Genomic DNA, 14,799 nt, shown 5'->3' with positions numbered 1-14,799 from the left:
GACATGTGTTGAAGACATGTCTGTTTGGCGCAAAACTCATTGTCACCAACTTAAAATTGATATTGAAGATTGTCGCAGACAACTACATAATACACGGTTGGGGTCTTCCGGGGAGGATCAGGCTCGTATGTTTGAGTTACGGAAGAGGATGCAACGCTTATTATGTCAGGATGATGCTTATTGGCGGCAACGTGCGAAGACACATTGGTACAAGGATGGGGATCGAAACACAAATTTTTTTCATGCTTCGGCTACGGCTCGTAAAAAGGTAAATCACATTCTTTCTCTTGATGATGAATTAGGGAATAAAGTTACCAATGAGCAAGGCCTTCGTGATGTAGCGAGAAATTATTTTGTGAATATTTTTCAAAAGCAGAGGGGTGATTTTTCTCCTGTTATTAATGTGATTAACACAACCATTTCTGACCTTAATAATGACAAACTTACGGCTCCCTTTACTAAGGATGAATTTCGTATAGCTTTATTTGCAATGCAACCGGATAAATGTTCAGGTCCTGATGGGTACAGTCCGGGCTTCTACCAACATTTCAGGCATTTATGTAGTGATGATATTTACAGAGAATGTTGTGCATGGTTAGATACGGGTCAGTTCCCACCTGATTTGAATATTACCAATATTGCTCTTATTCCAAAAGGTTCTTCGCAGGTTAGTATGAAAGATTGACGTCCCATTGCTTTATGTAACGTGTTGTACAAAATTATATCCAAAGTACTAGCCAACAGGTTGAAGGATGTCTTGCCCCATTGTATATCTGATAATCAATCTGCTTTTGTTCCGGGTCGATCCATCTTGGATAACGCTATGGTCGCAATTGAGGTATTACACTTTATGAAAACCAAGACTCGCGGTGAGGACAGGTATGTTGCTTTGAAACTTGACATTAGTAAAGCTTATGACCGTATGGATTGGGATTATATGCGTGCTGTATTGGATAAAATGGGTTTTCATAGTCGGTGGATTCACTGGATGAGTATGTGTGTTGAGTCCGTTGACTACTCTGTGCTTGTTAATGGTGAACAGGTTGGTCCCATAATTCCAGGCCGCAGACTTCGACAAGGGGATCCCCTCTCCCCGTACTTGTTTATTATTTGTGCTGAAGGTTTATCTTCGCTAATCAGAGACGCTGAGACACATGGAACTCTCACGGGTACAAAAATTTGTCGCAGGGCGCCACCGGTTTCTCATCTTTTATTTGCTGACGTTTGTTTTCTGTTTTTCAAAGCTGATATAGGTGAAGTTAATGTCTTGAAGAACATACTTTCTCTCTATGAAACAGCGTCTGGTCAGGCTATCAGTTTGCCTAAATCCGAGATTTATTGTAGTCGTAATGTTCCGGATCCTCTCAAGCATGCTATTACTAATATTCTTGGTGTTCAGGTTGTATTAGGCACAGGTAAATATTTAGGTCTACCTTCCATGATTGGCAGAGATCGAAATGCCACCTTTGCTTATATTAAAGATCGCGTCTGGCATAAAATTAATTCATGGAGTGGTAAGTGTCTATCTAAAGCAGGGCGTGAAGTTATGATCAAATCTGTTTTGCAATCCATTCCGACCTATGTCATGAGTATTTTTCATTTGCCTAGTACTCTAGTCGATTCGATTGAGAAGATGTTGAATTCCTTTTGGTGGGGTCACGAACGAACGTCACAAAGAGGCATTCACTGGATGAATTGGGAGAAACTCTCCGCACCAAAGAAACATGGAGGTATGGGCTTTAAGGATCTTTCTGCTTTTAATTTAGCTATGTTGGGTAAACAAGGTTGGAAATTTATAACATAACCGAGTTCTCTTGTTACACGTATTTTCAAAGCACGCTACTTCCCTTCGGGCTCTTACCTCACGGCTTCGATAGGTCACAACCCCAGTTATGTTTGGCGTAGCATTATGCGGGCCAGGTTTGTTGTTCGTGGTGGTGTCCAATGGAGCATAGGGTCAGGTGCATCTATTCCTATTCTAAATGAACCTTGGCTTGTGAACGGGGAATGCATACCTAGTGATATACAAGGAGCGCATTTTGTTCACAATTTTACTATTAATAATTTGATGAATTTGTATGACAAAAGCTGGAATGCACAGGTTGTACGACAAGTTTTTAGCACGGATATTGCAGATAAAATTCTTCACACGCCTCTTATTCCTCAAGTGGAGAAGGATACGATAGTTTGGAAAGCAGAAAGGCATGGTAGATACTCGGTACGTAGTGCTTACAGATTATGTGTTACTGAGTTAGTGGACTCTTCGTATCTTTGGCGACCGGGTTATTGGTCGGGAATATGGAATTTGAAGGTGCCGCCGAAAGTGAAAAATTTAATCTGGCATATGTTGTCGAGGGTGTTTGCCGACTCGTGTACGATTTCTTGACAAAGGAGTTAATTGTCCGGCAAATTGTGCTAGTTGTGATTCTAATCATGAGGACTTTACCCATGTATTTTTTGATTGTCCACTTTCTGTTCAGGTTTGGAATCGGACTGGCCTATGGAGTTCTATTCAGCATGCGCTATCCACTACTACCTCAACCATGGATGCTATTTTCTCGTTGCTAGAAAGTTTATCCGGTGAGCTTACTCAGCATCTTGCATCAGTGCTATGGAGCATTTGGAAGCATCGCAACCTTCGAGTCTGGGATGACGTAGTCGAATCTAGTGCCGCAGTTGTCGAGCCTGCGCAGAAAATGGTTGTTGATTGGCAGTTAGCTAACTCCCCTTTTACTCTGGTCTCGCCAGCTCTTCAGCAGATGCCAGCCTCTTCTTCGCATCAGCACCCAATCATCACGTGGCAGCCCCTATACCGGGAAGGTTTAAGTGCAACATTGACGCCGCTTTCTCTTCGCAAGTAAATTGCATAGGTATTGGTATCTGCATTCGAGATTCTGATGGTATTTTTGTGCTAGCCAGGACCGTTAGTTACCCTTGTGCAGTTTCAGTTGATGTCGGTGAAGCTCTGGGTTTGTATTCGGCAATACAATGGTTAGGGGATATGCAGTTTGATAATGTTGATTTCGAATTGGATTCTAAATTGACAGTTGATGCCTTTCTGGCTACTAGGAACGACCTGTCTGAATTTGGTGTTATTATCTCTTCTTGTCGTTCCTTATGTAGTTCTTTCTTTTCCAACTCTAGGGTGGAGTTTGTTAGGCGACAAGCTAACGGTGTTGCTCATTCTCTTGCAAGAGAAGCCACGCTACTCGCTAGTCCCGTCACTTATTATGACATACCCAATTGTATTGAAACGCTTATTATTAATGAAATCCTATAAGCATGTTTCCCTCAAAAAAAAATGGAAACAAAAAAAAAGAAAACTTAAACAAAATAAAATAAATAAAAGGAATCTGGTGTGGGTGATTTACACAAGAAATAATAAAATAAAAGAAAAAGTGTCCCCTGTGGGAATCGATGGGTGAACCACTCTTGCCTAACCTCCGTGTAAGTTGTTGTAAAGTTCATTTCTACAACTTATTTGAAAAGTCACTTCTACAACAATTAAGAGACTTCTTTTAATAAGAGCTTTTTTAAAATTGTGTTTGACCCTACTTCTCCTTAGAAGTAAAAAATAAGTAGAAAATAAGGAGGGCCAAACATGCTCTCAAATATTTATAGATCATAATAAGGTTCAAATAATTTGAGACCAAGTTTAAAACACTATCGGCAGAGCATCAATGATAGTTTTGGTCTGATTTCAACCTGATCAACCGAAAAAGCTTGTTCTGCAAGGAAAGGAGTCAAATGCGAGAACATTACCGACAAAGTTTTAGAAATTGATCTTAGTGATCAATATTTGAAAAGATGAGATCAACTTTTCTATCCTAGAACTTGCGTTTCTTGGTTATTATGACTTGTGCAAGAATGGTTTTGATTTGATAAGTATTCCATCCATTCAACCCAACATCACACATTCATCTAAACTTATCAAACAATTCATTGACCAGAGACATATCACACCTTATGTTAAATTGTCAAAATTTCAAGTTGGATCATAATAATTTTACAGGAGGACTCCAAAACATATCACCAATTGTCCAAATAGTTGATCATAATAATTTTTGCATTTTGATTTTTGATACTGCATTTCTTTCTGCTATTGCATCTTAACTCCCAATCCTAAGAACAATTTGTAACTTCCATTCCTAAAAACGATTTGTAACCCCCGTTCAACAACAAACATATTGTAACCGTCGATGAAAATATTTTCAATTATGTGCAATCCTAAGAGCAATTATAATGGAGAAACTCATTTTTGGGTGTATACATGTACACTCACTCAATCCCTCAAACCTAACATAACACACAAATTTTTGAAATGAAACACTCATATCATCTATATATCAATAACACTATCATTATATTTTATTTTTTTAATATTAAAGATATGTCCAAAGAACAATTTTCATTCTTCATATTGTTGAATTAAGAAAATTGCTCTTGACACATCTTGTTAGGCTGAGAAACACTAGTAAAAGACGAAAATTCCCCCTCGGTAGTTAACTGACGAATTATGAAACCGTCTGCAGTTAATTACCGAGGAAAACTTCGGCAGTTAACTACCGAGGAAAATTGAAAACTTCGGCAGTTAACTGCCGAGGAATCCTCAAACCCACTTTTTTTTTTTTATTTTTACAAAAACCATTAATTTCTTTTATTCTTTAAACTTAAATTTTCCTTAATTAAATTTAGTTCTTTAATCCTTTAAAGGAATTAAACATAATTCTTTTTATGATTTCATTCATGTGATTTTGTTGTCATAAATGAAGAAATGTGAATTTTGTTGCCATTAAATACACGTTTCTTTTTATAAAGTTGTTGATTTCATTCATATGATTTTGTTGCCATAAATAAAAAAATATGAGATCCTAGAATTACTACGTATTCAATCACGTTTATTAATTAAAAAAATGTTTTTTTTGAAGAATAGAAAAGTGGTTTTATTTGTACAAAAAAAAGGTATTATTGATAGAATAATTACAAATATAATTATTTGAATGAGAGATGAATAATATCTGAAATATTATAATTTGTGAACAACAAAAAAATATCTTAAATATTATAATTAATTACTAATAATTACAAATATAATTATTCTATCATTTGTAACGTTTTATGTTGTTGCATTTTTTTATTGAATTATCATTTTAGGTCCATTAACTACCGATTGCAGATATTATTCATCTCTCATATTTCTTCATTTATGGCAACAAAATCACATGAATGTAATCATAAAAAGAATTATGTTTAATTCCTTAAAAGGATTAAAGAATTAAATTTAATTAAGGAAAATTTAAGTTTAAAGAATAAAAAGAATTAATGTTTTTTTGTAAAAAAAAGGGGTCTGAGGAAGTTTTCCTTGGTAGTTAACTGCAGCCGGCTTCATAATTTGACAGTTAAATACTAAGGAGGCATTTTCGTCTTTTACTAGTGTTTCTCAGCCTAACAAAATGTGTCAACAACAATTTTCTTTAATTAATGGTACCTACTTTCCTTGGTTGATTTAGAAAACAGTAAACAAATAAAGGGATATCGTTTGACCAAAGAATCCACTAAAAACACAAAAAGTAGCACAACAGAAGCGCTTATCCGCACAAGTGAATAAAACAAAATCGGACCGTCAAAATATTGCTTATCGACGTTCACTATTATTCATTTGCGCAATACGCACGGATCGAGTGTTTAAACCGTCGATAACTACTACAAATCCAACGACGCAAACTAAAAGTTGAAAAACTCATTTGCCTCTTATGGTTCCCGCTCTGAATCTGTGATACGATATATATATACTCCAATCTCATTCCTCATTTTTCACACTTGAAATTCAAATTACAATTTCAAAACCCTAGATCCCCAAATTTTCTGTTGAAAATGTCAGGTCGTGGAAAGGGAGGTAAGGGACTTGGAAAGGGAGGTGCAAAGAGGCATAGGAAAGTTCTCCGCGATAACATCCAGGGTATCACCAAGCCTGCAATTCGTCGATTGGCGAGAAGAGGCGGTGTTAAGAGAATCAGTGGATTGATCTATGAAGAAACCAGAGGTGTCTTGAAGATCTTCTTGGAAAACGTCATTCGTGATGCAGTTACATACACTGAGCATGCTAGGAGGAAGACGGTGACAGCCATGGATGTGGTCTATGCTTTGAAGAGACAAGGAAGAACCCTCTATGGATTTGGAGGTTGAAGATGAAGAAGTAGAAGTACTCTTTGTTCTATTATGCTTTACCTGTGTAATTGTTCTTTAAGATACTTATTTAGATTGTTCCTTTGTAAGTTTCAACAAGATTTGAATCTAATGAAGTAATCTTTTCTGTTGAATTAAATTTGCTCACTGATTAAATTTCTGATTGTTGCCCCATGATTTAATTTCATCATCTTATTGTTTAGTATAGATGGTTATAGAAACTTGACCTCATGTTCTTTTTAGAGATTCAAGTTTTGTGCATAATGGATTTACATCTGTAAATTGCGACATATGAAATTAATTTCATTCATTATGTTTCTGCCTTGCAATGAATTATGGTAATTTTTGTAAAGAGAAATTGTACCTGATATTATATGAATTTTTTGTTATGTTGATCTGCATTTGATAACTATTGAAATTAGTTTCAATTTTGTAAAGAGAACTAAAGCAATTTTAGGATTCTGTTACACAACTATGAGAAACTAGATTTTGAGAAATTGTTTGTTTTCGATGCTTCATAAGTTCAATTCATCAAATTTATTGGTTTTGCCAATACTACTAGCTATTCCAACGTGCACTCTGCTTCAATCTTTAAACCATTCATGATTCTTATCTCTTAACTCAACGCAACGCAAACAATGAAATGTGTACCATACAGTGGTAAAGAAAGACTGATTAACATGTTCTTATTAGCCGTAGGATGAGATTAGAGATTGGTAATTGATAACGCGGCATGAGGTAGGCATGAGGGCCGATGAACATTCTGAGTAGTCTGGGTGCTGTCATTTGCCCTGGTGCATTTGTTGAATTGCAGAATCTTCGTAGAATGGAGTATGTATTAAAGGGCCAACAGTTTGACTTGTTCTTGATGTAGCTTCTTCACAGCATTGATAACAAACATATCAAAAATTCAAAATTCAAAATTGTTGTGTACAATTAAGTAAGATTTAAAGGGTAATAGTTCTAATTGAGGGTCCATTCTAATTATTTTCATGTAGCCTTTTTGGAGATATATAGCTAAAAAGAGGTTACATTTGACAGCAGATAAAACACACTGAAGTTCTGCACACCATTAAAATATGTTGTCTGCATACATCTTATGAGAATTGCATCTGATGTTGTTTATGCTCTCAAGAGACAGGGAAGAATCCTTTATGGATTTGAAGATTGAAGAAGAAGCACTCTTTTGTGTGTTATGTTTTAACTGTTTAGTTGGAGCATGCGATTGTTCCTTATAATTCTTACTTTGGTTTTCACTTGGTTCTGATCCTTTGTAAGTTTTAACAAGATTGCAATTGAATGAAGTAATATTTTCTGGTCAACTATGAATCTAGTTTATGCTATTCCTTTTTGTTTCTTTTACGTGTTTTAATCGTATGACAGTATCCTTTTAAATATAATATTTTTTTTTTTTTTTTGTGTCATATGTGGTTCATAAGTTAATGAGAAAGTTGCAGCTGGTTACGTGTCTGCTTATTACGTATCTTATTGTCGCCGTGTTTGTAGGTTTAGCACAGTGGCTGGTATAGATGATATTAGAAATTTACATGTGCACAATTGAGATTAATGTTGGTCTATTATGTTTCCGTCTTGAATGAGTTCTGGAAATTTTTCAGCTTGTTTATAGTTTCTTTTTACTTTTGTGAAGAAAGCTAATGATTTTTTCGGTTATGTAGATAGTAGTTGATATTATATGAATTTTCTGTTAGGTTGCTCTGCATTTGATAGAGTTCATTGAGATGTAGTTTCAAATATTTCAGCAATAATGCAAAGAAGTACTATTCACACTACTGTAGGGTACCATGTATACTAAAGCATTTTAAAAGTGCAACACCATCTGGATGAAATGATGATGACTCTGTAAGAGAGTCATTGCACCTAGGCACGGGAGTTGGATTTGGAGTAGGTTTTCTGGTTGATTTGTGGTCCTTTGTTTCTTATTAGGAAATGGGGCATACATACTATCAGTTTGTCGATGGAGTGGGTGACAAGCTCTTTGTAACTTTGATGGTAAAGTTACATAGTTTTCACATAAATTGAGTTCCAAACAGAAACTGAGTTCCAGCTTCTGAATTCATCTCACTTGTAATGTTTTGTTAATTGAAAAACTTTTGATACTAGTCAGGGAATATGAATGCATTCATGATGTCAACTGTTCCGTATATATCTATCCTTAATTATTGTACAAAATGTAGTGATTTTGGACCATCTTGCTCATGTTATGGGTTTTTTTGGAGAAAGTGGATCACTTCTTTCTATTATCTCTCTATATTAGATTATGCAGATGGTTGCAGAATAAGATATGATATGCAGTAGATAAGAAAAAACTAAAATCGTCGTATCTAAAGTAAGTTGTCTTATAACTTGTAGGCACTACTTTATTAGTAAGTTGTCTTAGAACTTGTAGGCACTACTTTATTATATGTGTATATTAAAGAAGGATTTTCTTCGTCAATGTCTGCACCACATAGCTTTTCCTGCGTCATAATGCTTCATTCCCATAATGTTATAATACTTCTCCGTGTTTCACCAAAATCAACAATTCCAGCTAGCGAATCTACAATAGAGATCAAATGACTCGTATCATGATTTCATTAAATCGAAAGCTCAGACCAGCTATGCTTCATTCCCTGGCTGAGAAAACAAGAGAACCATAACAAAGCAAATCGATTTGAAAGTGAGTTTGAACTACTTGTGGCCTTTACCAACAGTGTGATTATCATTTGAAGCAAGATTCTCAGCCTTGTGATAAAATGTAAAAAAATTCAATACAAAACTATGGCCAAGTTTCATGTTATTTTAGTACTTAATCATTAACAGACTACGAATTGAGTTCCGTAAATGAATGAAAGCATTTATTTCATAAGATATCCCAGTGGATCAAGATTGAAGATTGAAATTACATTAGTCAGTGCTCCCAAGATTGAGTAGATACCGAGAGCACAGAAGAGGGGCTGCTTCAATGAGACAATGACAGAATATCTAGCACTGCAACGTATTATGCTCTTGCAGTATATCTAGTTAGTAGTCACAGTGACACAATCGTCAAGAAAAACCTTGAGTTGCAACTTGGAACCATGTTGATTTTGTCATGTATAACTTATACTTCATTACAATCCTTGCTAAATTTTTTTTTTTTTTGATAAAGCTAAAAATTCATATAATAGCCAGGTGCTGCCTGAACCACATACAAGAGAATCCAGAAAACAAAATACAAAAACAAACAGCTAAACAAACTAAAACCCTCCCATGACCAACAGAGAGGGGGGGGGGGGGGGGGGGGGGGGGGGGGGGGGGAGGCCATTAATTCATGTCTAATCTATAATAGGGTAAACCATGCTGATCCCTTATGAGCAAAGGAGCCAGAAAGGAAGGAGGTGAAGGCCACCATTGAGTAGAATATAAAGATAGACCCTGTCCATGTTTAGCCAGCGCATCTGCAACCATATTTCCTTCTCTAAGAGTGTGAATAAAAGAGCAAGCAATGCTTCTACAAAACCTCATACAATTGTGCCATCTGGCTCTCATTTGCCAAGGAACCCCAACATCATTTTTAAAAGCATTAACCACCCTTATGGACTCAGTTTCCAGGCATACATTCATCAGATGCATGGTTTGAGCTTTTTCCAGAGCCAACATGCTAGCAGAGAACTCAGCTTCTAACGGAGTAGCATAACCAATGTTACTGGATAAAGCTCCAAGGAAGATAGCATTAGAGTCTCTAAATACCACTCCAATGGAACCACAGGGCTGAGAACCTATTGAGGAGCCATCACAATTGATTTTAAAAACTCCATTGATAGGAGGCTTCCAGGAAATAGGTTGTGTAGGAATGACACTTTTGATTTTGAAGGGGATGTGAAACAGCCTAGCCACTTTATAATCTGTCATTGTATAATTTCCCTTCACTAAATTTAGATTGTGACTGAGTTTGACTTCCACAAGGATAGAATTGAACAGAGTGGACATAGCCTGGTTTCTGTCATGAAAATATCTCTGCTTCCTTTCTATCCATATGGTCCAAATTGTATGGATGATAGCAGAGTTTAGTAATTGTTGCACCATTTTGCCTCCAGTGACCACAATACCCAGAATCAAGTGCAGGCAGCTTGACAAATAGAGTGATGTCTGTACCTTTACTCAACCATTCCCAAAGAATGTGTGTAACAGGACAGGCAAAGAAGATGTGATGAGATGATTCAGCACTTTGCAGACAAAAACAACAGACTGAGACAATGCAGCAACCCCTTTTTCTAAGGTTGTCGTCAGTTGGAAGTTTATTATGAATAAGCCTCCAAGTGATAAAAGATCTTAAGGGAGGGATGTAAGGATTCCAGAGGAGTTTAGCCCAAAGCACTCTTTGGCCAGTACCATTTATATCTCTATAAGCAATCTTGTTAGTCAGTTCCCCATCATAGGCAGATGATCAACACAGCCTGTCAGGTATATCATCCACAGGAATGGTTATTGTAACACCCCGTTTTTCCCAACATAAAAATTTCATCATAAAATCAGAGTATTTTAAATCATAACGGAATGTCACATACTTCTTGAAAATCATAAAATGGATAATAAGAATTATCTCTCAAAATTCAACATCAAAATCTAAAATCATGCAGCGGAAAATAGTTCAACATACTAAAAGTCTTGGCACGCAGGCCTCATCAAAATCTCATAAGTTTGGTTCAATACTTATTCATAAAAAGTTCATAAAATCACACGTAAGAAATAGAAGTAAAAGCAATCTTCATCCCGTTACGTATCAGAGCACCTAGACACAATGTGAGGAGTCTACTCACGAACAACTGCTAGTCTTTATCACCTGCGCGTTACCAACGTAAGGGCAACATTACAACAGAAGGGGTGAGATTTCACAGTCAATAAAATTAAGCATATAATTCATCAAATGCATTTAACAACATAAAACATTATTAACATATCAAACATTTATCACTTAGAATATTTTCATTTCATAATCAAATACCATCATCAAATATCATCACTAAATATCATCATTAAATCATAATCAACCAAACACTTGACTCGACAACACGACTCAACTTGATAATGCAACTCTTATCAACTTAACAACTTTAAACCATCGTGAAACTTCTTGATATGCAAATGCATGTGGTACCATTCAACATCATAAATGAGCGTAATTCGGCTCTTCAACATGTGAGCATAAAGCTGCTGGGCTTTAAGCCCCCAACGTAGTTTGAGCACAAGGCTGCCGGGCCTAAAACCCCCAACTTTAATGAGCACAAGGCTGCGGGACCTAAAGCCCCCAACTTTAATGAGTATGCAATGGACTCAATCTTCCTACAACTTAGACAACAACGTGAACATCTTATACAACTCCATAATCATGGACAACTTCTTAAATTCTTGCAACTTAGACCGACTCATGCAACTTCAAGACATTAACAATCAACAGCAGCAACCAACAATATTTACAGCATATAACAATGTTTAAATAACATATCAACATTAAAGAGAATGAATGATATCAACTTATCATCATAAAGCATCATAAATAATACTTATACATCATCACTACTAATCTCAGTCACCTAAACAGTCTTCTGGAACTTCTGAAAGTATCCTAATCAACCCTCTTTCTCACTTCTAAGATCAACTCATGACTACACGTGCGAAAGGATCGCATCGGGCAATTTTGGGCAACTAACAGCCTAACTCGCAGTGGCGAGTAACTTTGCTCGCAACGGCGAGCAAAGCGTGCATTCTGGGATTCCTAAAGTCCTTGCTCGCAATGGCGAGCTACTTTGCTCGCAATGGCGAGCTTACAGGTTACTCGCAGTTGCGAGTTGTGTTGCTCGCAGTGGCGAGCGATGGTTCCTAGCTCGCAATTGCGAGTGTTCTTGCTCGCAGTTGCGAGCGATGAATGTCAGTATGGCCAGAAACCTAAAAATCACAACTTTTCACCTATCTTCATGATTATTTCATCCAAATAGCATCTAATTATCACCCTAGGTATTATCTAAGGTCTGTACACTAATTTTGCATCAATCTAACATCTTTTCATGGTTCAATCATCAAAATCGGTCTTAAACCTAATTCCCAATTCTCACCAAAACTCAACCTAATCATGCTAAATTCATTCTACAGAATTATACCCTTAATAATATTGAAAGTTAGTCTCACCCTTACCTGGTAATTGCAGAATCGCAGCCCTCCCCTTGTTCTCCTCTTGTTTTGACTTTTCTACCTTTTTTCTCCAAAAGCGTTTCACGTACGTTCTAAAACTTATTCTCTCTACCTAACCCTCTATTTATAACACTTGTATTACTCTCCTCACCACTAACTTACTCATCTCACAACACTGCCCCACTTCTTAATATTTTTATTTTATTTCTCATATCTTATTTTATTCAATAATAAAATAAGTCACACCAACATAACAACTTCACAAAATCATATATCCCACATAATTTATTTATAAATCATATAAACCACTCAACTTCATGAATCATAAAAACACACATATCAATCATGTAATACACTTAAATCATAAATCATATAAATATATATAAATATATTCTAAACTTCATTGAATTAATTAAATAATTAAGACGGGCGTTACAGTTATCTTGTGTATCTGAGAGGCTAGAGCAGGGTCTTTCTGCATTACATAAGCAGGAATACACCAAGTACCCTCAACTATACAGTCTGCAACTTTCATAGAAAGGGAGGATGTGATAGCTGAAGGAATATTCCAGAGATCTGCAATGGAGTTAGCAAGCCATTTATCAGTCCAGAAATGGATGTTCTTTCCATTTCCCACTGACCAAGTAGAGTGGTTTAAAACCATTTGTATCTGTTGTTTCATGCCAGGCCAGACTGAAGAAGTCAGATAGTGATTTTTAGGTTGGCCATTTCTGATATACCTCTTTCTTCCAATTTGGGCCCATTGCTCATCAGAATTCATCAATTTCCAAGTTAAAAGTAACAAAGATGACTGATTAACTTTGACAGGGGTCCTTAACAGATAAACCACCCTCATCTTTGGGTTTGCAAACATTAGACCAAGAAACAGTGCATACCTTCCTATCATCAATATTTCCACTCCATAAGAAGTTTCTCATACTTTTAGCTACTTCATGAAGCAAACTTGCTGGCCATTTGTATATGTGAAATGAATAAGTGAGCATGCTACCAATCACAACATTTATAAGTTGAACTCTCCCCATAATTGTCAAGAGGCTGCCCTTCCAAGCACTCAATTTCAGTTGAATTCTAGCAACAATGGGCCTCAAATGGAGAGCCTTAGGTTTCCCTTTAAAAAGGGGAATACCTAAATAAAAGAAGGGAAGGGACCCATGACTGAAACCTGTGATTCCTGCTATAGTATGAATTCTGGATAAAGATAGGTTCCCAGAGTAGAACTTGCTTTTGTGAGCATTCACCAGTTGCCCTGAATACTGACCATAGAGCTCAAAGAGATGCATAATATTTTGGACATTGGCCAAAGTACCTTTGCAAAATATAAGTATGTCATCTGCATAGAGACAGTGACTAGGTATGAACAGATTTCTAGTAGCATTCATCTATGTTAATCTTCCTTCCTGAACCATGGAATCAAGACCTCTACTAAGGACTTCTTCAGCAATACAGAAGAGAAGGGGTGAGAGGGGGTCACCCTCTAGTACAATTTAAGAAACCAACAGCTTTACCATTTATGTTGATTGAAATTTTGGCTGAATGAAGTATAGTAATAATCCAGTCACAAAAAACTTGATTAAAGCCAAAACAATGAAGAACATGTACCAAAAACTTCCAATTAACTGTGTCAAATGCTTTCCTGACATCAATTTTCAGAGCTAAATTTCCCCCATAGGATTTCTTGTGCAGCAAGTTAACAACTTCTGAAGCAGTCATAATACAATCATGAATGTGTCTCCCAGGTATAAAACCCCTTTGATGTATGGAAATGATTCTGGAAGCTATTATCCCCAGCCTATCAGCTAATATCTTGGTAATGAGTTTAAATTGGAAGTTGGCCAGTGCAATTGGCCTAAAATTATCCAATTTGTCAGCACTAGGTACTTTAGGGATGAGAATCAGCAAGTTGGAATTCAAATTAGGCATAATGTAGTTGTGAAGGAAGAAGTGTTGTGTAGAATTAACAACATCAATACCAATAATATGCCAGAAGTGTTGGTAAAAGTGGCCAGAGCACCCATCAGGTCCAGGTGCAGCATCTCCATTTAAGTCAAAAACAACATGTTTGACCTCCTCAATTGTAGGTATGGCAGTTAGTATAGCATTGTCTTCAGTAGTAACAATATTGGGAATGTACTTGTCTGGTAACTCATTTTCTATATGGACAGAAGGAGCAGAGAAAATGTCTGTAAAGTACTGAAGCACATGAGCTTCAATATCCTCTTTACTGATGAGAACTTCATCCCCATTTTTCAATAGGCTAATGTAACTTTGGGCATCTCTGATTTTTGTAAACCTATGAAAAAAAGCAGTGTTCCTATCCCCCTCAAGGAATCTAGCTTGCTTGTTTTTGTCTTGCCAAAAACTGTTTAACAAATTCAGTGCCTGGCTGTAACTTGTCAGGCAATCAAGTTCAGCCTGTGATCTTTC

At 36.5% G+C, this 14,799-nt stretch overlaps 2 protein-coding genes across 2 annotated transcripts; both read left to right on the top strand.

The window, feature by feature from the left end:
* The first annotated feature begins 823 nt into the window (after positions 1-823).
* LOC146939589 (uncharacterized) lies at positions 824-3,280 on the top strand. Its single transcript, XM_085749785.1, has 4 exons — positions 824-1,784; positions 1,878-2,218; positions 2,481-2,857; positions 2,920-3,280. The coding sequence occupies exons 1-4, from the start codon at positions 824-826 to the stop codon at positions 3,278-3,280; spliced, it is 2,040 nt and encodes a 679-aa protein (XP_085605911.1).
* Positions 3,281-5,793: 2,513 nt separating this feature from the next.
* Positions 5,794-6,325, top strand: LOC146939588 (histone H4). Its single transcript, XM_085753196.1, has one exon. It carries the CDS (start codon positions 5,875-5,877, stop codon positions 6,184-6,186), a length of 312 nt encoding a protein of 103 aa, XP_085609322.1. The 5' UTR covers positions 5,794-5,874; the 3' UTR covers positions 6,187-6,325.
* The last annotated feature ends 8,474 nt before the right edge of the window (positions 6,326-14,799 follow it).

This window comes from Medicago sativa, chromosome 3 (genome assembly GCF_051527215.1).
Source record: "Medicago sativa cultivar Bolivia chromosome 3, Bolivia_mono, whole genome shotgun sequence".
Lineage (NCBI taxonomy): Eukaryota > Viridiplantae > Streptophyta > Magnoliopsida > Fabales > Fabaceae > Medicago > Medicago sativa.
Note: the sequence above shows the minus strand (reverse complement) of the source record. Positions and strands in the feature narration are given on the sequence as shown.